The following is a 26772-nucleotide window of genomic DNA, read 5'->3' on the forward strand; positions in this document are numbered from 1 at the left end:
CCTAGTTTGAGTAATGAAACATCTGCAAGAAAACAAGCAAGAGAAACACACAAGGGCCCCTCAGTTCAATCCTGACTGGCTTAAGGTTGACCCAGCCTTCTATCCTTCCAGTGTAGGTAAAATAAGGAGCCAGATTGTTGGGAGCAATATGCTGACTCTGTAAACTGCTCAAAAAGTACTGTAAAGCAGTGGTCCTCAATCACTGATGAGTGTGGAATGGGACAACTTGCCACAACCAACTTGCTCTGGCCAACTCACCACAACCAACTTGCTGTAGGACAATTTGCTGTGGGACAATTTAGCAATTCTATTTAATTATTTAAAATAAATAAAAAAAATATTTTAATTTGCAATTCACATTTAATTCTGTCCCTCCATTTCTTTAATGATTCTATTTCATGATTTCTTTGATATTAATGTAACTCTTGTCCCTCAGCAAGTTGTCCTGCAGCAAGTTGGCCGTGGTGAGCTGGCCATGGCAAGTCAGTCGTGGCAAGTTGGCCGTGGCAAATTTTCATAAACCCTGGGGAGGAATGGTTTTGTTAATGCTCATTTGCATTAGTTTTCCCTTTATAAAAGAATAAAAAATAAAGCTTGTGAACTGAATAATTTTGAAAAAAAATAATAATTCATTCTGCCTGGAACTTGGATCCATTCATACAGACTTTTGGAGTGTTTGAGTAAACAAATATAGTAAGTGGTTAATACCTCTTAGTCACTGTTTGCATGTAATTGCTTTGTCTTGCCCTGCAATAATTGTTTTAATTTGTACTCGTTCATATCACATGAACATCATCATTGGAACTTTTTATTACATAATAAGATAACAATATCTGTAATGAATAAAATCGAAACCACGTAGGAAGTATTTCAATATCAATGGAAGTCACATGTATGGAATCAGATTTTCATTAACTTCTGTTGCTCTAGGTTTTCTTATAATTGAAAATGAATTTGCTTTTTGAAGGATACATTCACACATGTATATTATGATTGACCCCATAGGATCAGAAAATATTCATGTATCTCAGCTCTTGCAAAAAGCAAAAATTGAAGTAACTGAAGATGGAACCAAAGCTTCTGCAGCAACAAGTAAGTATTTGTTTGATCTAAATCATTAAAAAGGTCTACAAGTACTGAAATAGCATTAAGAATCTATATTTTAATCTATTCCAAAAAGCTCCCCTCATTTTCTTTAAAAGCCTGGTGAATTTATTCATATATAAATAAAATAATAATAAATAGGCATTTGGAATTTGGCCTGAACAATATAACATAGCATATTATTTCCTAAATATAACAATCGGTCCAAAATACAATTTAAGGATTCCGTGTTTAATTCTGCCAACAAAAGAAACTTTGCTGCATCCTGGCCAACAACCCTGATTTAAATGATCCTCCACAGAGCTCTTATATAACCATCTTTGCAGATGTGAGCACTTAAATGTAGTAATTTAGAATTTAATTCTGCATTTCATAACATCTCTACTTGTAATCCTTTTTCAAGTAATGATGTATATTGATTTAGAAAACATTTTACTGTCTAACTTGGCACATGTCACTTAATTATATGTACAAACAATATAGTTGGTATATTGTACTGAAATCTTAAATGTGACATTTTTGCTTCATATTTAAAGGAAACAGTGGTTGTGCTTACAATATAATATTTTTTAAACATGCATTCTTAAAAGATCTGTATTCAGTATCAAATGTATGTATGACACTGTCCTGTTTTTCCTATTAAAATTTTCATGTTCTTCCTTGGAGCCTTTCGGAATACATGAATTTTATCCATTTATAATTAAATATTGATATTTGAATTTGAATATGGTCCTTAGAACACTGTACAAAATTAAATAAATGTGACTGGTAGGGGGAAAAACCTGTTTTTGCTAAAACTAGACCATTTGCATTATTCTCTTTGTTGTTTTTCTTCCATGATAGAAAGTTGCACATTTTTAAGATCTGTTTTAACTGAGAAAAATTAATCTATTTTTTTAAATGTATTTTTCCAACTCATCGAATGTTTTTATCTAGCTTGTAAAAAGATAAATTAAGTTCACATGGTAGCGATTCAGAGCAAATAGCAAGTAATCATTCAAGTTTTTGTTCTGCTTTGTCTAGCTGCAATTGTAACAGCTCGGTCATCACCTCCTTGGTTTGTAGTGGATCGACCATTTTTATTCTTCATACGACACAACCCTACAGGTAATTCTATGTCAAACTTTATATAAATAAATGAAGGAATATATGTATGTATATTGGTTCTTATTGTATGCTGGTCTTCTTGTATTTGGGTATTTTCCCATGTAAGATTGAGATTGTCTTGGCTTTGTGTTTGTATGAGTAAAGCGTGGTCGGAGCTGCTGTCTTTCTATAAATCGTGGGGGTGGAGTGCTGGTTTTGTTTCAGTAAGTGGATTGATTGACTGTGTAGTTGTATCATGATTGGTAGATTGGTGCTGGTTGTGTCCATGTCCCATCACCACCCTGCACAGATCAACTCTGTAGCCAAGACCCTCATCTCCAGAACCAAACACCTAGCCGACAAAGACCACCTGAAAGCTGAATTACACACTCTCACATATTAATTTCCAATGGATTCCAAAGAAAAACAATTACCAACCTAATCCAAAGGAAGACCCCCCCCAAGAACCGAGACACAGAACAGGACAAGGCATCCTCCTTTACATCAAAGGCACCACAGATAAAATCAGCAAAATTCTCCACAAACCCTACCAGACATCTGGAAACCAGCCCTAGTCAACAAACGAGCCCCACCCACTACCCAGGCCGTTACAACACAAAACAACAACAGACACACAGCCAGCACCAATCTACCAATCATGATACAACTACACAGCCAATCAATCCACTTACTGAAACAAAGCCAGCATTCCACCACCACCCCCAAGATTTATAGAAAGACAGCAGCTCCGACCACACTTTACTCACACAAACACGAAGCCGAAAACACCAGCCTGAAGATGGCGAGTGAGACCTTGCCGAAACATTGCCAAGACAATCTCAATCTTACACAGGAAAAGACCCGAATACAAGACCAGCATACCTACACCTGTGAAAATCTACGAAAACATATATATGTGTATATATGCTAAATTCAGACAGCTTTCCTCCATTGAAAGAACTGAAGCTCAAAAACATTTCAGACTTGCTTCCGTATCTTTCAAAATAAGGTTCCCAAACTCCCTTCTTCTTTATTGTTAATAAGAAATGTCTTTTCTTGACAGCAACAGAGTAATCTGCAGCTGTGCAGGATTTAAACACTTAGGAGTTGTTGCCAGGAACAAATAGATTCTGTGTTTCGTTAGTGTATTTCTTAGCTAATCTACATATTATGATGCATGCTTTGAAATAAAATGCCAACTCTTTGGAAAAGCTGAGTTCTGGCATCAGTTCCCAGATATGGGCAGCTTAGGACATCAAAGGCACATTATGCAACTCTGAAGATGCACAGTGGCCAATTGTCAGCACATCTCAGAGCTTCGATCCATTTCTCATTGATATTCTAAACTAAGCATAAGCCAGCTGGTAGGGAAGCCATTGTTTTCTCCTACAAATATGACTTGGAAGGTGATTCAAATAATGGTACATTTTAACAACCACCACAAAAAATACATTGTTTTTTCATCGTTCTTTCTTCCTCTCTACCACAAATTCATATACAGTAAAGACCAAATAAAATTAAATCTGCTTTAAAGTAATATTTTAATTATGACATGATCAGGCATATTTAGGGACATACTATACTTATTCAACGATGACAGAAAATTTGTGAACTCTAGTGCTATCCATACTCATAGTGCATATTCATATCCATAATCTGATCTACAAAGCAACAAGTTTCATCTTAATCCTCTTAATAGATATATATTTAAAAAACTGGAGTGTGATGTGTGAATTGAATGCACTAAGCCAATATCCAGCATCGTTGTTGAAAAAAGGAAAAGGAAGTTTAAAAAAAGTTTAAAGTAAATGAGAACTACTCTGAGACCACATTGTGTAAAATACTGTTGTTCGATGTCTCAGTGTCACTCTATTGCTTTCACAAGTTCTTTGTGATGTAGTGCTTTTAAGTGGCTAATCATGAAAGCTCTTGGATCCCAATACCATTCTCTATAGATGTGTGTGTGTGTGTGTGTGTGTGTGTATGAGAGAGAGAGAGAGAGAGAGAGAGAGAGAGAGAGAGAGAGAGAGAGAGAGAGAGAGGTAAATTAGAAATTAATTAATTAATGAGAATCAATAGAGGATTTACAAATTAAGTAACAGCTCCACCATAGAACATATTTTCTGTCTTGTTCCTTTGCTTATCTTGCAGAAAAATTACTCCCCTCCTATTCCTTCTGTCTTTAACATCTGTTTCTTAATATTACCTTTGCATTAATAAGACAAATAGAAAAATACTGTTTATGAGTACGAGATAAAAGTTAATTATCCTTATTGGTATTACCATTATCAGGATATTGAAGATGAGTTTGCATTGCTTTCAGTTCTTGTTCATTCCTGTTTATTTATCACCAATTCTTGTTAATATGCAACGTCCAAGCTTTAACAAGTCCTTAATAAATCTGCAAAGTTTATTTATTAGGAAGTTGTTGAGAAATGTAATTTGCCAGCAGGAAGGAAAGAGCATGAAGCATTAATAATGTTTACATACGGACAAACTAGCATCATAGTACAGTTTAAAGAGCAAAGAAAGCAAAAGAGACATAACACTAAAAACTCAGAATTCCATTTGTCCACATCTACTTTGTACAATTTTCTACTAATGCTGCATGTATTCAGTAAATCTTAATACAAGAACAAGGCATAGAAAAAGACTAAAAATAAAGTATCCTATTCATATAACGCTTATGCTCCAAAAAAGCCAGTTTGGTCTGGTTAAGGAGCTGGGCTAGAAAGCAAGAGACCATGAGCTCAAATCCTGACTTGCCCCTGAAAAATAGCTGAGTGACCTTCAGCCAGTCACACTCTTTCTTAGCCTAACCCACATCACAGGCTTGTTATTGTGGGCAAAATAGGAGGAAGGTTTATTGGTGAATATGCTTTGAATTATTTGTAAAAATACCGGTGGAATATATAAATAAATAATAAAGTCAAATTTGAGAAATAAATTCCTGCAGCATTAGCATAAATGGGATATTTGATCATTCTTAATCAGTTTTGTATTCTGATCAGTGACGTGCGGTGAGGTTAATGGCTGGTGAGGATGGTGACGTCATCAGGAAGGCGGGGAATGGGACCACGTGTGCTGGAGGCACACATTTCTGCCTCCGCCCTCCGCAGCTCCCGGGCGTGCACGGACGGAGGTAGGCAGAATGGCGCCGATCCAATCCGGCGGGTGAGCGACCGAGGATCGGGCCTCGCTCGCTCTTTCGTTCGCCCGGATCGGTTCGGCGCCATTCTGCCTACCTCCGTCCGTGTGCGCCCAGGAGCTTCGGAGGGCAGAGGCAGAAATGTTGTCGGCGCTCCCGGATGACGTCATCCGGAAACGCCGACATTTCTGCCTCCGCCCTCCGCAGCTCCCGGGCGCGCACGGACAGAGGTAGCCACAGCGACACCGAGGTGATCCGGGCAGACGAAAAAGCGAGCGAGGCAGCCCGATCCTCGGTCGCTCGCCCGCTGGATCGGCTCGGCGCCATTCTGCCTACCTCCGTCCGTGCGCGCCCGGGAGCTGCGGAGACAGAAATGTCGGCGTTTCCGGATGACGAAGGCACAAAAGCGACTGTCGACTGTCGCTTTCGTGCCTTCGTCATCCGGGAGCGCCGACAACATTTCTGCCTCCGCCCTCCGCGCCCGGACGGATGTATAATATTATAATATTATAATATTTTATATATATATATATATATATATATATATATATATATATATATATATATATATATATAATATAATATATATATATATAATATAATATAATATTATATACTATTATTTCATGAAGAGAGGTGAGGCTCCGCCTCCCTTGCCTCCCCTGACCGCACGTCACTGATTCTGATATATTTAAAATACTTATTGAATGGTGCATTTTACATTGGTTTTAGACAAATATTGATGAGATTTTCAGCAACTAAGTTAATATAACAAATATGAACATTAAAAAGATATTTGAGCCCTCAATTAACATTAAAAACATCTAAACCCAGTAAGAAGTAGATTATTTTCCATCTGCAAACATTTATGAGAAATAAAACATTCATTTGTCAGCTATTTTCTTAATGGCCTTTTTTCCCCCTCTATGGTGAGCAGACACAAAAATTTAATGAATTTCCACGCCCTTGCAGAACATTTAGAAAAATATGTCCCTGATTTTGGCATAAGCAAAATTGTAAAAAAAATATCAAGAATCATTAGAAAATAGACTCTTACTGGGATATTTGTTTTTAAATAAATTGTTCATTAAATTAAAAATATTTTACATGATTTAAGGGCTTTTTAAATGAAATAAACTTAATAACAGTTTGAAATATTACAGTATTACAAGTATTTTATAAGTATTACAGACCTGTGGTGCAGTGGTTAGAAGTCAGTACTGCAGGCTAACTCACTGCTCACTGCAGGAGTTCGATTCTAAGCAGCTCACGGTTGACTCAGCCTTTCATCCTCTGAGGTTGATAAAATGAGGACCCACATTGTTGGAGGCAATATGTTGACTCTGTAAACAGCTTAGAGACATCTGTAAAGTACTGTGAAGCAGTGCTTTAAATCTAAGTGCTATTGCTAGTGCTATTTGAATCTGCTTACAGTCAATTCATAACATTTCAAACACTTTGTAGACCTATGAAAATGTAACTGCTAACTGCCATCTATTATTTATATATTAATCAGTAACTTTAGAAATTACTGTTTAGATGAAAACTTTGTCTTAATGTTTTGTAATAATATTTTATATATGTGAATTGATACAATTTCTTCAATAATATTTCTTGTTCAGGTGCTGTTTTGTTTATGGGACAAATCACCAAACCTTGAGTAAAGGAAGAGATTCTTTCCTTCTGAAGAAAACTAAAGATTGATGCCTTTGTACTGTTTAAATATTTTTGTACCTGGTTTTTCAGCTGTGAACTAGCTTTGGAAATGTTGGTCATCTAGTTTTTGAAAAAGAACTTTAAGTAGCTGGAATTCTTTATGGAAGAATAAAAAGCCTTTTTGAAAACATTGTAAAGTTCCTTAAAACTACTGATTAGCTCTCTGTGCTAACAACTTTTGAAAATTTGTTGTTCTATTTCATATTGTCTTTAAACCCAGTTGAAATTAAAGGGACAAGTCTGATTTTGGTTTGCTTATGTCTTTCTACTACTACAGTTCAGTAGCTGGATGAGGCATTTGCCATTAGAAAGCAATTGAAAGATTTAGCTTTTTTTTTATTTTACATTGTGCATGTTGCTAAGATTTAAACAACTAATGTCCCAATTAATGCCTTTGCATTGGTGTAATGTAAACTTGTCATTGCTAGTATACACTTTCTGTAGATTTAAATTTTATATTTTTTGTACAAAGGAAAATAAAATCATAATGAACAGTTGAATCTCGTGCAAGAGTCGAAATGATATTGGAGGGAAACAATTACTCACAGTTCAGAAAGTTGAAAGTAAACTGTTGCTAAGATAAAATTTCCATGTGATGAAATAATTCGTGTAAGGAACGACCTGCATTTTGGAATACTGTTAAGTAAAATTTCAAAATGTTCCATTCTTTCTGCATGTTAGTAATTCATTGTATTGTATTGGACAAGAAGAATGTGATGGGTCAGTGGTCAAAGATGCTGAACTTGTCAATTGGAAAGCTGACAGCCCAGGTTCAAGCTTCTAGTGTCACACAACAAAGTGAGTTCCTATGCTGTTCCCAGTTCCTGCTCACCTAGCCATTTGAAAGCATGCAACCGCGAGTAGATTAATAGGTACCACATCAATGGGAAGGTAACAACAACCCTGGTATTTTCTAGGAAATAAGATGAATTTTAAAAAACCCACATTCTGCCAATTTTCTACCAGTAGAGCTTAATTACAGGTTCTATTGCCTGAAAACATTTGAAAACTCCCTGTGTTAGATTGGTAAGTTTTATCTGTAACATTAAAAAAATTATGTTCAGTGTAACTTTATTTTATTTAGCAATATTTGTATGTCACTCTATTGCAAGACTCTAAATGATTCACAATATCGAATAGATCATAAAACTACTGTTACCTTAAAATTATCATATACAAAAAATTCTATATAACCATTATAGACCAAATGTAGCAGCTACAGTTCTTATCAAAGTATTATCTAGAGTCCCAAGAAAGATACTGTAATGCTTTTCATCTCTTATAATACAAGGAGAGGGCAATCCTAATTTTTCCATAGGGTCAGAGCAACCAAGGGAAAAGCCAGCCCATATCCTAAACCATCTGAGGAGAGAGAATTGGGAGCATATACACAGGGCAGGATAATTCTACTTGAGGAGCCAATCCTGTAGAAATCAAGATCTTCAACTGTTAGAGATGAAGCTGCTGGTACAGATCACCATACCGTTTGCTTGTTTACATAAAGTATTTAATATGTTTCTGATTGTCTTTATTGCTGCTTCACACTTTTCCTAATACTGATTAAACAAATGTTGGATCAGAAGGCATACAAATTAGCAAATTGTGACATGACAAAAAAATTAGATGATTACTTTCAAGATTTTCCTTGACCCTATTTTATGTCTATGTTGAGTGTAGTAATTGATGGAGTTTATTTACACTCTGGGGTAAGGTTTGGCAATAAAAATATTTGTGGAATGGAGCCTGGAAACCAAATATTGTCTACTACATTATAATTGCTGAAACAATTCCTGTTACTTTTGAAAATAAGTGAGAATTGAACATTAAAGTTAAATTTTACTTGATTAAAATACTATTTCTACAAACACATAGAAGAGTGTGAGGATCAGCTGTGTAGTTTTATTAATTTGAGAACTACAACTTGAGTTGCAGAATATTTGTCTTGGAAGGCTCAGTATTGTTATTCCTGGCCAGACTGAAAATGTACCAGTCTGCTTTTGGATTTTTTGAATGCTTGCATATCTTTGCCAATAAATTTTACCAGAGGCCGATGTGCTTTCTAGCATGTTATATAAAAGAAATGTGAAAAAAGAACACCAAAGTTTGGTGCTTTTTTCAAGTGTGCAAAAATAAAAAATACCCAGAAAGAGGTAATATCTTGTAGTACACTCTCCTTAAGTCATCATTTTTTCACAATGATTCTTAGGAGAATTTAAAGTGGAGTTTGCTTTAATCTTGAGCAATTAATTGGACAAGTTCTAAAAACAGAAATATATCAAATCTACATTCAGACAATTCAGCCATCAGCAGACACGCAGAAATAAACAATTTCTATATAACATTAAAATGAAACAATCAAAAGAGAAACAAAAAACCCTAAACACCTCACCAGAAATCAACATCCACATGAACAGAGTTTAATGCCAAATTAACACCAGACCAACAATCAAGAAGTAAACAATACCCCAATTAAGAAACTATCAACTCCAGACAAACAAGCCAACCATAAATAACAGTCCAATCAAGGAACCGCCAACTCTCCTTCCACCAACGACAGAGCAAGCCATTAGTATAGTGATGGCGAACCTATGGCACAGGTGCCAGAAGTGGCCAGCTGGTCTTCATGCGCGCTTGCACACCGGGCGGCTGCTTTTCTGGTTTCCAGCACTCCCAAGCGCTCAGGTCAGCTGTTCTTCACGTGCTCAGGAGTGCTGGAAACGAGAAGAGTAGCCGCCTGGGGTGCAAGCACGCACAAAGACCAGCTGACCAGTGCTGTTATATTAGTATATAACATGAAAGCAAATCCTACTCCCTTACTAGCACTGATGAAGTTACCAAGTTTTGTAATGAAACATCGGCAAGAAAACAGCCAAGTTCAAAGATTCCACAAAAATGTATCTGGTAATAAAATTGGTCAAAAAGATTTTATATGCCATTTCATTATTCCAATATGGCCAATTACATTCTCTCCAAAAAGAAAAAGAAATAGGGGAATAGTTGTATTAATTAATGCTTACATTTTATATATCATCCTTTCAATTGTTTATGCTAATAATTTACATTAGTATTTGGGTTTAACAAGCTACTTAAGAAGTGTTATGACGTAGCAGTATCAAGGCCATTAATTTACAATGTGGTATTCTAAAAAACCCTCTGTTTTGCATTATTCATTTCTATTGCCTTTAATAACAAAAAAGTGCTTTAATTTTTTTTTAAAAAAAGGCCTAACATGTTTCTTTTACTTTTTTTTTGCTAAAAGTACCTATTTTATTGCATGTTTGAAAATGATTGTCTCCTGCTTATAAAGTTTAAAAATTTCTTCAATAGGGCACAAATGCCCTATTGTTTGAATAACTTGTTTTCGTGCAGTACTGTAAAGCCAAAATACAGCTTCAGCACCATCTTGTGGACAGATGCACTATATTGTCATTTCTACTCCAAGTCATTTATTTACAACCTCTATTTATTTACAACCTCTATTTACAACCATTTGTTTAGTGACTGTTCAAAGTTACAGAGGCACTGAAAAAAGTGACTTATGTAGCGCAGTGTAAACCAGATTTTCAGCTTCTTTTTTGAGGGAAAAAGGTGTGTCTTATACTCCGAAAAATATGGTAACTCTGTGGTGACTCTGGGTAGCTTACAGATAAAATATATGATGACATGTTGTTATTGTTAGTTGTGAAGTCATGTCCGCCCCATTGTGACCCCATGGACAATGTTCCTTCAGGTCTTTCTGTCCTCTACCATCCTCTGGAGGCCATTTAACTCCCCACTGCTTTAGTGACTCCATCCAACCACCTCCTTCTCTGTGGTCCCTTTCTTCTCTTGCCCTCAATCGTTCCCAGCATTAGGCTCTTCTCCAGGGAGTCCTTCCTTCTCATTAGGTGGCCAAAGTACTTGAGCTTCATCTTCAGGATCTGGCCTTCTAAAGAGCAGTCAGGGTTGATCTCCTCTAGGACTGACCGGTTTGATCGCCTTGCAGTCCAAGGGACTCACAGGAGTCTTTTCCAGTACCATGGAGGACATATGAGGACATACAGTGGCTTAAGTATCAGGCCTTTTGCTACGCATGGCTTTATAAGTGAAAACCAACTCCTTGAATTGCAGTCAAAAGCAACCAAGGCAGCAGAAACACATGCACATATTGGGACACACCCATTACTATCCTTGCCACTGCATTCTGGACCAGTTTGTTTCTGGATGGCAGCCCCATGTAGAGCACTTTGCAGCAATCCAACCGAGAGGTGGCCAAGTGACTGTCTGAAGAGCTGTATGTTAAAAGTCCTTCAATTACTTGTTACTTTTGTTAGTAAGTACCAGCATTTCCTGACTTTTCTGGGGGTTTACTCCTAAGTATTACCAGTAAAAGACTTTTCGTCTTTTGTAGGCTTGAGCTGACTGGGGAATTCTGGGAGTTGAAGTCCACACATCTTCAAGGTGGAGAAACCTTGTTTTACACAAAAAGTCTTGTCGGCCACCCCATACATAAAGACATTTGATCTATGTACCTCCCATGATTGTAACCCGATTGCGAATTTCCGCCCACAACTCTTCAAATGAGCGACCTTCCGGCGGCGCCGGCCTTCCCCATCCATCTTATTTCCCCACCCAGCGGCCCCGCGTTGCCTCCGCTACCCCGGTCAATCTCGCCTTCCCCTCCCAACTCCGACTACTTCCGGGGGCGACGCTACTTCGGTCATTACGGAAAATGGCTGGCCGCTGAGGCTTTCTGGAGGCGCCGCTATTCCCACGATTAGGGCCAGGCTCTCTCTCTCTTCTGGGCGGCTGCTTGGACTTGGCCGACCGCGGCCTGCTGGGCGAGATGGCGGCCGAGATTCATTCGCGGCCTCAGAGCAGCCGGCCGGTGCTGCTGAGCAAGATCGAGGGGCATCAGGACACCGTCACCGCCGCGCTCGCTATCCCCAAAGAGGACGGCATCATTACGGCCAGCGAGGACAGGTGAGGAAGCGGCGGCGGAGGAAAGACGCTTTCCCGGAGAGGGTCGCGCGGGGTCGGCCGCCGCTTCTTTTCCCTCTTTCCCTCTCCGAGGAACGGGCGGGAAAGGCGCGCTGCGCTCGGGATAACCAACACAACAAGAAGAAACCACAACTCAGTGCAATTGTTTAAGATCCCTGAGCTGTTTCGGGTCTTTGCTCCGAAGGGACCTTCCCTTTCCTGTGAAGCGGCATGCGACACACCCCCGACGGGGGAGACGGGGGACCATTCAGCTGAGCCCTTGCTTCCTTCCCATGTGGGTGGACTACCAGCCCCATCATTCCCTCCCACTGAGTGGGGGGAATCGGGGTTTACCGGGCATATATAAGTAGTATGGGCAAGAGGAAAAAGCAAGCAAGGGCGGTTTCTTTTCCATAGCAATTGAAAACACATTGACACGGCCGTATTTCATTGTTCGCGCAGAGTTGGAAGCACCGAGCAATGCTGGTCTGATGGGCTCCGGTGATAAGTGGGAGCGAACTAATAAGAGTTGCTTCTTTGCCACCATCCCCAAAGGGGGATGGGGGAGTTGGACTGTAACTCTTACTATCCCCCAGACAGTGTTACTTACTTGATGGGAGTCATAAACTCTGGTCTTTGTGCTTGCATCTACAGCGGAGGTCTTCAAACTTGGCAACTTTAAAACTTGTGGACTTCAACTTCCTGAATGGGAGTTGAACTCCACAAGTCTTAAAGTTGCCAAGTTTGGGGACCCCTGATCCAAGGGATGAAATTCAGCAGGTTCTGGAGAACCAATAGGGGAAAATTTGAGTAGTTCGGACAACCGGCAAATACCACCTCTGGCTGGCCCCAGAGTGGGGTGTGGGAATGGAGAGTTTGCAGTATCCTTCCCCTGCCCACTCCCACCAAGTCACGCCCACAGAACTGGTAGTAAAAAAAATTGAATTTCACCACTGTCCTGATCTATAGGATGGGAAGAGGGAGAGGAAGTTTGGAGTTAGTTATTGCTTTGCCACTGAAGTATGTTCTTAATACAATTTGCAAAAGTTTGAAAAACATCTGTATTGCAGAAGGGTGAATTTTGATAGTGTGTCAAGGAAAACCTTTCTCTAAAATGCTGAAAACATTCCCTATGCATATTTTTTTCCTGTATTTTTTGTCTCTTTAACATTGACCATAGGAAGAAAATACTAAGAAATTACAATGTGGTCTGGAGTAATATTTTCCAGATTACTGCATAAGGTGTGGCAAACTGTGATGAAAATATACTTACAAAGCTATTTATAATACTTAGAATTATACTAACTGGAGTTCCCTTTATATTTTATAATTACTTAATAGTTATGTTCCTTATTTCTGATTCTTAAATCAGAAAAGTTCTATTTTTATTAGAACTCCACATAACAAAAGGATATTTAATCTTTTTTCTCGACCATGATTTTATTGCACAGCTGGGTTTATTTAAGCAAAATCTTATTTTGTTCTAGTAGGGGCAGTATTATAAACAGACGTGTTCTCTTGGAATGCTTGACTGCCTCTTCTTAATAGCTATCCAAACCAGTGTCAATAGATATTGTTATAAGATACCTATATCTTATAACAATATCTATTGACACTGGTTTGGATAGCTATTAAAACTCAGTAACTTGTTTAATTTGTATGCAGAATACTTTGAGTTTACATGATCTGTAAAATTGTTCTTTAGATGTTTCTTTGAATGGTTCTTTATATGCATTTGATATTCACAATAAAGTTACAATTGTTAAGTAGTTAATAGAGTATTGGGTATTATAGAGAAATTATCCTGCAGAGTTCTTAGATAATGATCTTGTTCCTCAGACCAAAGGGTTAATTGTTAGTAGTTTACAAGAGCCTTCAGGGAATACTACATCAGATGCATTAATTACACTGAAGCTAGGGGAATAATGTGTATTTTTTCCAATGTGGATGAACTATGCTGCTGCATTGCTATTTTTTTTATTCTCAGTTCTTACTTCAAATAGGAATTGAAATCAGGGAAAGATTAAATTGGTTTTATTACTAATGTGCATTGTTAGATACTACAGAAACAGGTCAAGCACTGTGAGGTATAACACAATTTAAGGGTCCCCCTCCCAATATATATATATATATATAATTTCATTTGTCAGCTGAATGCTGAGGTGTAATTAATCACTATGTGTAAACTCTCAGTAGGTTAACTACTAGTTCATCTATTTACATGCCTAGAAGTTTATCTTCCGAAACAATCTTTGTGGCTTAGTCTTTGCTGTCAGGTGAACTTTGTTTTTGTTATTGCTTTGATACTTTTAGTTTCTGAATGCAGTGAGAGCAGTGTGAAAAATGTAAACATGTGGCATTCCAGAAGACAATAGACTGTAGCTCACAGCATTCCTCAACATTGATCATGCTGGTTGACGCTATTGGGAAATCAAATCAACATTTAGAGAATCACAATTGCCAAACAGTGACATAGAATATTAGGAATTGAATCTGCCTGTGCCCTTTTACTAGAGAAACAGAAGTGGCAGCTCAAATGTGCTACAACCCTGTTATCTGCCCAAACTTTGAGATAACATCATACATAAATAGATTTGATGGGCAACTGAGAGCTAGAGTAGGGCAACAGGTATTTGAATTTCCTGATGTAAGCAAGAATTGATTGTAAAAACACCATTTATCTCTCTTGCTCCATTGCATTCAATATCTCATGTATTATTATGTATTATATTGATGTCTTTTAATTATATTAGTCTTTCAATTGCTTATGTGATTATCAATTTAAATTACTAAGAATGTGGGATTTAGCATTTGCCATGTTCTCTCTTACTATAAGAAGTGTTACATTTTAGGGGAAAGGGGCTGACATCGCAATGGCACGACATGCGAGCTTGGTGCTCCAAGATTGCAGTCGATATTTCTGCCGCTGGACGGTCCATTCAGACCATAGAGATGGTGATTGAGAAGGGCACCTCCTGCTGATCTCAGGGACACTGCAAAGTCCCTGAAAGATCCAGGAATAGCCTTTTTTCCAGTGACAGAAACGCAGCTAATGAAGCTGCTGAAGTTGGAACAGCTCTGGAACAGGAAGAAAGTGAAAAGAAAAAGTGTGTCGAATTGGTGAGGAAATTTTATCATTAGAAAAAGAGACTACCCCAAAAAATAAATAAGTTAAATTAAAATTGAAGATAGAAGACTGTAAGCGGCAAAATTAATCTACATTAAACTTAGTGTGTTATCCTGTTTCTAATTTTTTTTCATGGATAGAATTTTTGCAAAGGCTCCCTATTCTTTAAACTGAATGGATTAATTTTTTCTTCTTCTTTTTTCACTTTTGCTTACACCTAGAGATTAAAATTTTCCTTTTTTTTTAAATAATGCTTGATTGGGATTGATTGGATTGTTTTTGATCTCCATTTAAGGTTTTTTCTTTCTTTCTTAAGCTTGGAATATAAAGAAGATAATAAGGATTATAAAGAGGGTTGTAACAACAGGAGGAAAAGCAGTTACACTGCCACTTAAAGGCTGGAGGCTGGATACATTGTTTTTTCTTCTTTCTCTTTGATCACTTGAGATTCAAGGTTCTTTCAGTTTGTTTACTGAGAGTGATAGTAGGAAGAGCACAAGTTGTTTATACAGGTGCTTTTTGGGAGTTATATCACTAGCTATTGGAGGGAAGACAACATTTTGACTTGAAAGATAATAAATGAACCTGTTTGAAGTTTATTAAAATAGCCTTGAATCCTATAGTGGCAGTGCCTGTAAAATTGGAACAATGCCGCAGCAGGAAAAAGAAACTGTAACATTGCAAATGATTATGTTTGAAATTCAAAATCTATTAGTTGTGACAGAGAGAATTGAAAACAGATTGGAGAATATGGTATATAAAACAAAAAATTGATGTAAAAACTGATAATGTTTATCAAATGAAGAATGTGGAGGACAGAGTTCAAAAAATGGAAGAAAAAAATGAGCAAAGAGATAAGAAATCTGTGGATATTGACAACAAAGTGAGCGTGGTTGGTAATGGCAAGAGCGGAATATGGAAAGGGGAGATAGATGGATTGGAACTCTACCCCAGACTTAAATCACAGAAGAAGAAAAGAGAGAAAAATTGACGGAGATAAGGAGAGAAATCTTGACAGAAGCACCCGTGATAACCAAAGATAAGCTGATGGAAAGAGCAGGTGCTGGGTTTCGAGCTTTTATGAGATACAAAAGGAACAACATGTTGCAAAGAGAAGTACATACAAGATGTATTAAGAAAGTAACTAGAATATTAATGCTACAAATGGCAAGAGATATAAGACTGCACTATTACTGGAAAGATACAGGTTGATGCAATGAAAATGTATAATAAAAACTAAGCTAAATTTAGTTTACTAGTAGTATGTATAAAATGAAATGACAATAGCTATAGTTAAATAATGATTAATAATGATAACAATACATATAGGTATATTAGTTTGATAATATGAAATTTTATATAAACAACACATGGAAAATATGAGAGGAGGTTAAAAAGCTTTATTTAGAATATGTTATAAAGATGTATTGTGATTGGATGAATTTAGGATGATTTAATAGAATGTTCTCATATAATCCTACTCTAGATTTTGAATATTATATATAAAAGGATGTAAAAAAAATTATAGTCAAATTAAGGTTGAGATATAATAATGATATACACAAATATATGTGAATTCAAAATATGTGATTTGATATGAAAGCAGGTGATGACTATGGAAGAGATGCATGGAAATACTGTAACAACTGACACACTTTCTACAATTTGTAATGGAAGATGGCTTTTTTATTTTTATGTTTTTTTGTCTTTGTTCAAAAATAAATAAAAATTGTTTTTAATAAAGTTACATTTCAGTAACTATACACATTCAGAAGTCAAAACAATTTGGTATTAGAATAGTTTTTCCTACTGCAGATTTTTTTGGGGGAAAACCAAATAGACTGATTATTAGGGTAATAATTTTCCTAATATTTTCCCCCATATTTATATTTACAGGACGATTAGAGTATGGCTGAAGAGAGACAGTGGACAATATTGGCCCAGCATCTACCATACAATGTCATGTAAGTGCACTTATATGCAATTATGTTGATATCTGTCTCTAATGTATTAGAATCAGAATTTTTATTATGTCACATTTGGTTATGTTTATCATTTCTTTGCTATTGCTTTGATAGACAGAAATTCAATTCAGTATAATACTGACTTTACAAATCAACATTTCTTTGGGCAGCTCCTTGTTCAAGTATGGCTTATCATCACGACAGCCGACGAATATTTGTAGGCCAAGATAACGGAGCCATTATGGTAAGCATTCATTTTTAGTTGACTGCACATTTAATTGTTGCTAAAAATATTCACATTGCACATCAATATCTAGTATTCATCAATCCTAAGCTTTCAATGAAAATGTGCACAAATGAACTTTGGTAATCATTGTTCAAGAACATTTTTTGAGATTCCCGCAATAACACATTATGGAATAGTGTGCTGATTTTGTATAAACTAATTTGATGGCATCAGTAGATTTAGGGCTAATTTATATAGTCTCTACTTGGTTTTCTGTTTAATGAAACATCTGTGAAGTTTTCCAGTAAAATCTAGCAAGTAGTTTTCTTTGAGGTGAATGCAACTTTTAGTAATTTCATATTCAGATCTATGTGTTAATATTGTAATAATTGTAAGGCCTGCCAGGATATTTTCTTAATTTCATAATTGAGTTTACAGCCTGATATTTGCGATTTCCCATCTCAACACTAACCATGTACAACCCTACTTAGTTTTGTAACAGCTTTATGTCAAGTCTGTCCTATAGAGAGCAGTGTTATTTCTCACGTGTCAGTTATTGTGCTGCAGGAAGCTATCGTGAAGAGAGTTAGATTAGAATTCTTTGCCCTTGGGCATCCATCTCTTTAGGAACAGAAGTACAAAAGCTTCTACTTTCCATTGCAGGTATTTTTAATGAAACAGTATACAAATTGAATCTTTAGCTCATTTTCTGGTGAGAAATATAAGGTGCTTATATCTGCTGCTTATCTAGCATTTGTTTTAATTTGGTAAGCTATGGAAATCAGTCATATTTACAAGAACCTTAAAATTGACTTTGCAGAAGGGAAAAAAGAAAATATTGTTAGTATTTCAGACCAGGATAAAAACCCAGTTTTTATCAGCTTTTATCATTACTTTTCTCTATACCTTTGAGGCATTTCCTGATTTTCATCGTGAAACCAACATTTGTAGTTAGAAAAAATATGAAATAAGTCTGTATGGGAAATCAGAATATAGACAGAGTAATTATTCTCCAAAGCTCTGAGTTGAATACATCTACAGAACAAAGCTAATATATTGAAAACAAGCAAAAAGTTGTAACTTAGCCTAACAGGTAGCTATTTCTTCTTCACAGATATTTTTTTTTAAAAGTGAAGTTTCAGCATATTATTTTAGACATGCTTTGGAAATTTGTAGGAATAGATCCCATATTAATTGAAGAACAAAAATGTCCAACTATTCCTGATTATGAAGTCACAATTTCAATGGATAAAATGTTTCGTACACAAATTTTGTTTGTTTCAATAGATTTTTCCTGTGCCAGTTTTTTAAAGCAGCATGTAACATCTTTATAGTAAAATCTTATGCACTCCTGGCTGGAAGTAATTTCATTGATTGTAGTGAGGCTTTTCTTTATAAAAGGGTAGAGTATTTCATTCTCAAAATAAAAAAAGAATGAAATATTGCTATTTTAATATAAAGGCCTTTCAAACATATTTAGAGAGCAGAACCATAGCATCCAGATACCATAAGACACACTGTAGTTGTCTTTCCAAAGAACATCCAAGAAATTTATAACAGAAGATCCACTCAGAACAAGTTTTTATAACAGTAGCCAAGCTCATCTCTGTTTCCTAAATGAAAGTAGTCCAAACCTTGACGTTTTAATTGCAAGCTGACAGAGGCTGTTAATCAGTAGAAATCAGTGATGCCCACATTTCTGTTTATTTTTGATTGTGAAGGTATTTTTTTCAGGCATCAACAGGATTTCTAGATCATGTATCTTACTGTTTGTTTATGATTTCAGGAATTTCACATCTCAGAAGACTTTAATAAGATGAATTTTGTCAAGACTTATCCAGGTAATGAGATAATGAATTATCCCCGCACATACGAGTAGCCTTCTGTAATTATACTGTGTTTCCCTGAAAGTACGACCTGTCCTGAAACTAAAGCCTTGCCACATTTTTCGCATGCGCAAAAATATAAGGCCACCCCCGAAAATAAACCCCCTGGACAACCCCCCCTCCGGCCAGGTCGACCACTGCTCACCAACATAGCTGCATCCTGAAGGTGCCAAGCCGCAGGAGCCGGGGGGAGAAGGGTGTTCACATTGGTGCTTTCGGGATACCGCTAGGTTGGGGAGTGGCATTCTGCCTAGCCAGAGGGGGGAGTTGCCGGGCGGCTGCTCCCTTGCGAACTGGCTCCCAAAAAGCCGGGCACAGCCTCAGGGGCAAAGCAGCAATGAGGTGACCAAGCTCACGAGCTACCGCCCGGCAAACCCCCTCTCCAGCCAGGCAGAATGCCATTCACTGACCTAGGGGGTGTCACTAAGGTGCCAAGCCATGTAGCGCTCTGCCCGCTTCCCAGCTCCCGCGGCTTGGGAATTAAGGATTAATTAAGGATACCTGCTAGGTCAGTGCATGAAGCTCTGCCCGGCTGGATAAGGGGGTTGCACGAATGCCTGTTCCACCTCCAGCAGGCATGCCTCCTAGCCTCAACATGACTTGGCCCAGCTCTTCCTGCAGCAGCCGCCGCCGCCACCGCGCTCCGAGCATAACACCTCCGGTTCCAAACCCCAAAACCTGGCTGCCGAGTCTTCCAACAGTGGCCGTTCTAGGAGTGCGCTCTATGGTTGTGGGCTGGCTCCTGGAAGACTCTTTGTCCTCTTACAGAGAGTTCCAGCAGCCAGCTCACAACCATAGAGCACACTCCTAGAGCGGCCGCTGCTGGAAGATTCGGCAGCCAGGTTTTGGAGTTTGGAACCAGAGAAGACATTATGCTCGGAGCGCGGCGGTGGCTGCTGCTGTAGGGAGTGCTGGGCCCGGACATGTTGAGACTAGGAGGCGTGCCTGCTGGAGGTGGAACCAGGTGCTTGTGCAACCCCCTTCTCCAGCCGGGCAGAGCTCCATCCACTGACCTAGCAGGTATCCCTAATGTGCCAAGCCACGGGAGCTGGGGAGCGGGCAGAGCGCCACATGGCTTGGCGCTTTAGTGATACCCCCTAGGTTAGTGAATGGCGCTCTGCCTGGCTGGAGAGGAGGTTTGCCAGGCAGTTGTTCATGAGCTTGGTCACCTCATGGCTGCTTTGCCCCTGAGGCTGTGTTCCGCTCTTCGGGAGCCAGTTCGCAAGGGACTAGTTGCCCGGCAACCCCAAAACAATAATCCCTCCCCTACAATAAGCCCACGGCCATATTTTGTAAGTAAAAAGAAAATAAGACCCTTTTGTATTTTCGGGGAAACACGGTATGGAATATTAACTTAATTTTAATTCACATGGATTCATAAAATAAGTAATAAGCATATATATGAACCAACATTGGTTGAAAGATATGAGCTATAACTAGAACCTAAAGAGAACAATTGTAACTTTTTTAATCCTGTAAACAATTCCCATAGTCTTATGAAGGAGAATTTTGGTAGCACAGGGTTGATGTTATCTAGTTTGGATAATGAAATGACTGCAAGTAAACAGTCAAACTTAGAGAGCACCAAGGACCCCTTATTCTCTTATTCTATTTTCTTTCCTGTTACCAAACCTGCACAGCATAATATCCTAAACATGTGTCAGGGCAGAATTCATGCAGTGCTCATTTTGGCTTCATTTGAAAAGAAATGAATTCTAGAACATTACTTTGTTTTCCCTACAAGTAATAGTGGTGGTGGTGGTAGTAGTAGTAGTAGTAGTATGTGCATATTTGTGGGCGCACACAGGCACTCACTGAGGAAACCAAAATATTAAAACAATATGTTGCTCCATTCATAAGAAGCTCTTAACTGAAATGCCAACACAAAATAAGACAATCCTGTTTGCAACTAAGCCATAGATAAGAATGTGGCCTTGAAATAAGCCTTATTTTAAAATAACGTGACAGCTTTTGTATTAAAATTGTTGCCTTTTTCCAAAACAAGACTTTTTGATTTCAAACTAATGTTATAATGTGTCTCTCTTTCCTAAGGTTTTTCTCTCTTCTTCTTGGTTTAATTTCACAATGTGGTGTAATTGCACTTAGGAATTCTCATTACCCCGCATTAATGAAGGGTAATGTTTCATTTCCATTTGAAGGAAATGAGTAGTGAGGGGAAAAATTAAATGAATTAATGCCTGGCGAATACTAAAGAAAGAAAAACAAATCTAGGCTTAATAATATGCATTCCGTTTCATGTATAAATATTTTTGTCTCTGTTATAATTTCTTGTCTGTCTGTACAGCACACCAGAACAGAGTGTCAGCAATTACTTTTTGCTTGGAAGCAGAATGGGTGATTAGCACTGGCCATGATAAATCTGTCAGCTGGATGTGTACCAGAAGTGGAAATATGTTGGGAAGACACTATTTCACTTCCTGGGCATCGTGCCTACAGTATCCTTCAAAGTAGCTGTATCACAGCATATGTGCAATTTTTTAAAGTTTGTTTAACCAGTCTTAATATTTTGCCGCATTTGTATTTCATGCTGTGCTGGTTCTATCAAGAAACTACCGGTAATCACCTTTAAAAGTTTTTGCTATTACTGTAAATTGTAAAAATATTATAAAATGTTACTTGGAATATATTACCATAAGGAATTTGGAATTTGAGACTCATACATTATTTGCCACTTATGCCAAATAGACTTTCGATAGGTGGTAGGTGATACCTTTTCTCAAACGATTTTGAGTAGAAGAATGCTTTCTATTGACTTAGCAAACATTTCTTACTATTTCACATCCATTTTATTTAAATAAATGGATTGATAAGAGCAGGGAACAGCTGTTGCTGATTCTGCTCAGTCATCTTTATCTTCCTTTCTCAGCCTTAGCTGTTGCAGAAAAGAGCTGAAGAAAACTGATTTTGGAAGACAAAGAAGAGCCTTCCCTTGAAATGACTGAATAATATAACATCTAATGAAGAAAGTTGGGAATCTGTTTGCTGAGTGCTACATAGTTGCTGTAGTTATTTTAATGAGTTATTTCAGTTGTATATATATATATTTATATGTAAGCATAGGTTTTAGCATTATTAATGTAATAATTGCCTTTTCTCTATGATATCTCAGCCTGTGAGTCCTTTTTTGCATTACCTGAAATAGTTCATAGCCAGACATTATTTTTCAGAATGATGTCAAAAGGATACTTTTGGTCTAGTCATGTTATGATCTATCCAATTTTATTTGGATTTATTTTGATTCATTAGATATATTGATCGGCCTGTAATACTTGTTTGGGGAGCCAAAAAGTTTTTAAATTATTTCTTTTTAATAAGAATAGGGCTAGTGTGAGAAAATAATTTTTTAATATGATAGGAGATTGCTTTTTCACCAAAGTTTATTAGATTCATAGACTGGGAAAAAAGATGCCTGTACAAGAGATGGTAAAAAGATAAATGTATAGCTTTAATTACATAATCAGTAAATATGGATTTTAGCTGAGAGGAAAGACATTTCATATTGTAATTTCTGTTCTCTGAATCAGGGTTTCTCCTTAGTTTCATCTGCCCCTGCTTAGGGTAGCTGTATGCTCATTTGTATTTCTTCTTTCAATTCTCATCATGCTGTTTTTGATAATATTCCACCTTCTGTATAGAAGGACTACTATTACCTACAGTACATGAGTGCAATTTTATATTTCTCTCTTTGTCCTTCTTCTGTCGGGAAAATTAAGCAGGGCCTATGAAAATGAATTCTATCAATGAAAAATATGCATGTTTTAGACTGGTTAACTGACAATGATTTTTAGACATCCATAATATTTTATTTATTTATTTATTGCAAAATAAAAGCAGACTCGCTAATTCTTATCTGGAATTCTAAATGAACATGTCTGGTTGCAGGTTACTAACTACTTTCAGAAAATTAAAGAAAATTAAAATGGATTACTTTTTATGGTCAGTCTTTTGCCTTCTGCTGGAACTACTGAGAGTTGAAAACATACTCCTTGACTTGGGATTGTATTAAGATATGACTTTGAAACCCAGCATGCCTTTATTGGAGACTACTCTGGACAGATTACTTTGTTGAAGTTAGAACAGAGCACAAGTTCCGTGATCACAACTCTCAAGGGTCATGAAGGTAACTTGTTTTTCAATTGAATGAGGCTCAAATCTTTTTTATATAAAATGAAATACTAGAGATGCAACTTGATCCTTAGTGTGGGAGTGAGATATCCGCTATACTCTCTCAGTCAAATTGTTTCCTCAGTTTGAAATTTTGTTTAAGTTAATGGAGGCTGCTTCAAATTTTTTTAGTACCGTGTTTCCCCGAAAATACGCCAGGGGCTTTTTTTATTTTGACCCACGAAATATGGCCTTGGGTTTATTATCGGGGGTGGGTGGGGTGGGGGTCTTATTTGCGCCAGCCGAGCGAGTGGCCGGCACTGCTCTGATGTGTCCTGTTACCGCCCTGCGTCGGGCTGGGCTTTCTTTGCGAGGGGGACAATCTGGGGAGTGAGAGAGTTAGGAAGCCGAGGCTGGCGTGGGGCCGTTTCTCCAGTCAAGCGTCTGATTCATCCCCAGGGGTGAGCGTTTTGCCTCCTCTCTGCCCCGGCTTGGAAGCTGCAGAGGAAGACTGCCATGCCCGGCGAGGGGGGGAGAAGAGACGACAAGAGAAGGCAGGTCTCGCTCCACACCTCTCACTTCTCCTCCACCCCACCTGCCACCCCTCTCGCTAAAGAGACGGTGGGGAAGGGAAGCAGCCTGGATTTTGTTAGCATTGGGGCGGGGTGGGAGGAGTTGGGCTGTGACATACGCGTCCTACCCAAGACTTGCAGCTCCGTCGTGTTTCTCGCTGTTTTGTCCAGGGAAGCACCCTGTAAAAAAAATCTCGCGAGTTCAACTTCCCTGGACAAAACAGCAAGGAACACGACGGAGCTGCAAGTCTCGGGCAGGACGCATGTCTCGCAGCCCAACTCCTCCCACCCCGCCCCAATGCTAACAGAATCCAGGCTGCTTCCTTTCCCCACCATCTTTTTAGCGAGACGGGTGGCAGGGGGGTGGGGGAGAAGCGAGAGGTGTGGAGCGAGATGTGCTCCTCTTGCTGTCATTTCTCCCTCCCCTCCCCGGGCATAGCAGGCTTCCTCTGCAGCTTCCAAGCTAGGGCAGAGAGAGATGACGAAGGGTGAAACGTTCACCCCTGGGGATGAATCAGATGCTTCACTGGAGAAACGGACACACGCCAGCCCAGGCTTCCTAAATCTCTTGCTCCCCAGATTGTCCGCCTTGCAAAGAAAGCCCAACCCGATGCAAACGCCGCCTCCAGCCACCTCTTCATCCTGGTGAAACTACGTTTTTAAAGGATGATCTGCGGAGGGGGGGGATTTCCTGCACATTGGCAGTGGCGTCTCCTCACAGGGCTTCTCCCGATGTCCCAGGGGCGAAGCAACATCCCATAAAGGAAGGCATGGAAATCCATACAACTGGGGATGTCAGAAGAAGCCTTGTGAGAAGACGCTGCTGCCAACGTGCAGGAAATCTCCTCCCCCTCCCCCTTCAGATAGTCTTGTGGGCTGGCCGGAGAAGTCTTCAATGAAATTCGCTCTGTCTGTGCCTCTGCAGGCAGCAATATCTCCTCGCAGGTCTCATTCTTCCTTCTCTTTGGCCGATTCTCATATATTTTCAAGCAAAACACTGCCAAGAGAGGGAAGTATCTCTTCTCCCTTCCTTGCCAAACTTTGAGTGTAGACGTAACGTTTCACAAAGCTCCTTAATCCGCGGCTGTTGGCTCCCTCGCTTTGTGTTTTTTATACACATACCGACATACCCACCCTTCCTGGGAATGCCGTTTCCCACTCCCAAGATTCCGTTTCCAAGGAAAGAAGAGCGCTGGGGCCGCACTGGACTTTCCCCCCTGCCCTGACTCCTGTCAGCCTCAACTTTGCTCCTGAAACCCTGCGGGCCACTTCTCTGCTTGAGCTCAGCCGAAGGGGGGGTTGAGGGCAAGGGCGAGATGAAGCTGATTGCTTCCCCTTTGCCTCCTCTCCCAAAAGCAGTCTCGGGCGGAGCCACTTTTGCAGCAGGAGACTCAAGCCGGCCTTCTGAAGGGTACTGTAGCAGCAGCTATCCACAATTTTTTTACCCTTATTTTGTCCCGATCCACGTGGCTCACTGGGCCACGTGGGTCGGGACGAAATAATGATTTAAAAATTGTGGATAGCTGCTGCTACAGTACCCTTCGGAAGGCCGGGGCGAGAGCGTCGGGTGCATTATTGGCCTCCTGCTGCTTTTGTGGCCGTAATCGATGGCAAAGGCAGCCGCACCTGCCGGAGGCCACGGCCTGAGCAGCACCCGCAAATCAGCTGTTTTTTGAATGGAAGCCGGATCAGCTCAACTGATCCGATTAAGGAGCCGAGAAGCGCTGAGGTGACTAGGGAAGGGAAGGGCTTCCTTCTGTACTTGCCATGGCACCCTTTCACTTGGGCTTATTTTCAGGGAAGGGCGTATATTTACACCCACCTCAAAAACCAGGCAAAAACCAGGCGTGGGCTTATTAGCAGGACATGTCGTATTTTCGGGGAAACACGGTATTTGGCAGTCATAACCCCTATATCCAGTACATTTTTCCAGTATAGGTTTGGATCAACTGTCGCATCAGGTCCATAACTCTGCATTCTAATATTCAAGATAAAGATTATTAAAAGAAGAATAATGGTGGCCATACTTTCTCCATCTAATATGTGGATGGCATAGCTCATGCTGATAAAGGCAGTTGCCTCTTTATAATATCAAATGTTCATTCCAAATGGGTTAAATATCATTCCGGTACTTAAACATGAAGGTTTATAAAACTCTTTAAAAACTGCAGTATTTCCTCATAGTAATTATTAAAATTGTTAGTTCGAGTGGGCTGCCATGAGGAAATATAGCTTGAAATTTTAATTAAATATTTATGATAATGTTTGATTAGTTTTTAAAAAATTTTTAAAAGTAATAAAATAAATCTAACCAAGTCTAAAATGAGTGTTTTATTGAACAACTTCAGTAAAATCCTAATATACATAAACATTTTGATATTAAAATGTTTTACATGTTTGCATAAAACAAACCAATGAATTAGATCTCCTGTTTTAGGCATACAATCTTGAGTCTTTAAAATTTCTTACTAGATTTTTATGCACTTGTTTTCAATTTAGGCAATTAATTTTGAATTACAACTTTGAAATGAATTTTCTTTCAAATGATGGCAAATATACGTATGCCAGAATAATGTTTCAGGATCCAACCTGAGTCAGTCATTGGGACCAGAGATTTAAGTCTTCCAACTTTCGGACTCATGCTAGACCCCATCTTCTGGTAACTTCTCTCTACGAGAACAGTAGAGAGAAATTACCAGAATAGTAGAGGGAAGTTCCTTGATGATAGGCTCCAGCATGAGTCCAAAAGCTCAGAAGACTAAACCTCTGGTCCTAGTGACCAACCCACATTGGATCCTTTTTAGATACCATTGTGTCTAACTTTTTAATGTGTTTATCCTATAATATTTTTATCTAGTA

The 26772-nt window shown here is 38.7% G+C and overlaps 2 protein-coding genes across 2 annotated transcripts in view; both read left to right on the top strand.

The window, feature by feature from the left end:
- Positions 1 to 7554, top strand: part of SERPINE2 (serpin family E member 2) — a 32943-nt gene extending 25389 nt beyond the window's left edge. Inside the window, exons 7-9 of the mRNA XM_081956387.1 lie at positions 1006 to 1092; positions 2128 to 2211; positions 6961 to 7554. Of these exons, the coding sequence (XP_081812513.1) occupies positions 1006 to 1092; positions 2128 to 2211; positions 6961 to 6998 (209 nt within the window). The 3' untranslated portion in view covers positions 6999 to 7554. The remainder of the gene's footprint in view (positions 1 to 1005; positions 1093 to 2127; positions 2212 to 6960) is intronic.
- Positions 7555 to 11657: 4103 nt separating this feature from the next.
- The window catches only part of WDFY1 (WD repeat and FYVE domain containing 1), a 35983-nt gene continuing 20868 nt past the window's right edge, over positions 11658 to 26772 (top strand). Inside the window, exons 1-6 of the mRNA XM_081956385.1 lie at positions 11658 to 12016; positions 17037 to 17104; positions 17275 to 17348; positions 19117 to 19171; positions 21522 to 21672; positions 23245 to 23357. Coding sequence (XP_081812511.1) covers positions 11880 to 12016; positions 17037 to 17104; positions 17275 to 17348; positions 19117 to 19171; positions 21522 to 21672; positions 23245 to 23357 — 598 coding nt within the window. The 5' untranslated portion in view covers positions 11658 to 11879. The remainder of the gene's footprint in view (positions 12017 to 17036; positions 17105 to 17274; positions 17349 to 19116; positions 19172 to 21521; positions 21673 to 23244; positions 23358 to 26772) is intronic.

Source organism: Natrix helvetica (genome assembly GCF_964273705.1).
Source record: "Natrix helvetica genome assembly, chromosome: 5".
Taxonomy (NCBI): domain Eukaryota; kingdom Metazoa; phylum Chordata; class Lepidosauria; order Squamata; family Natricidae; genus Natrix; species Natrix helvetica.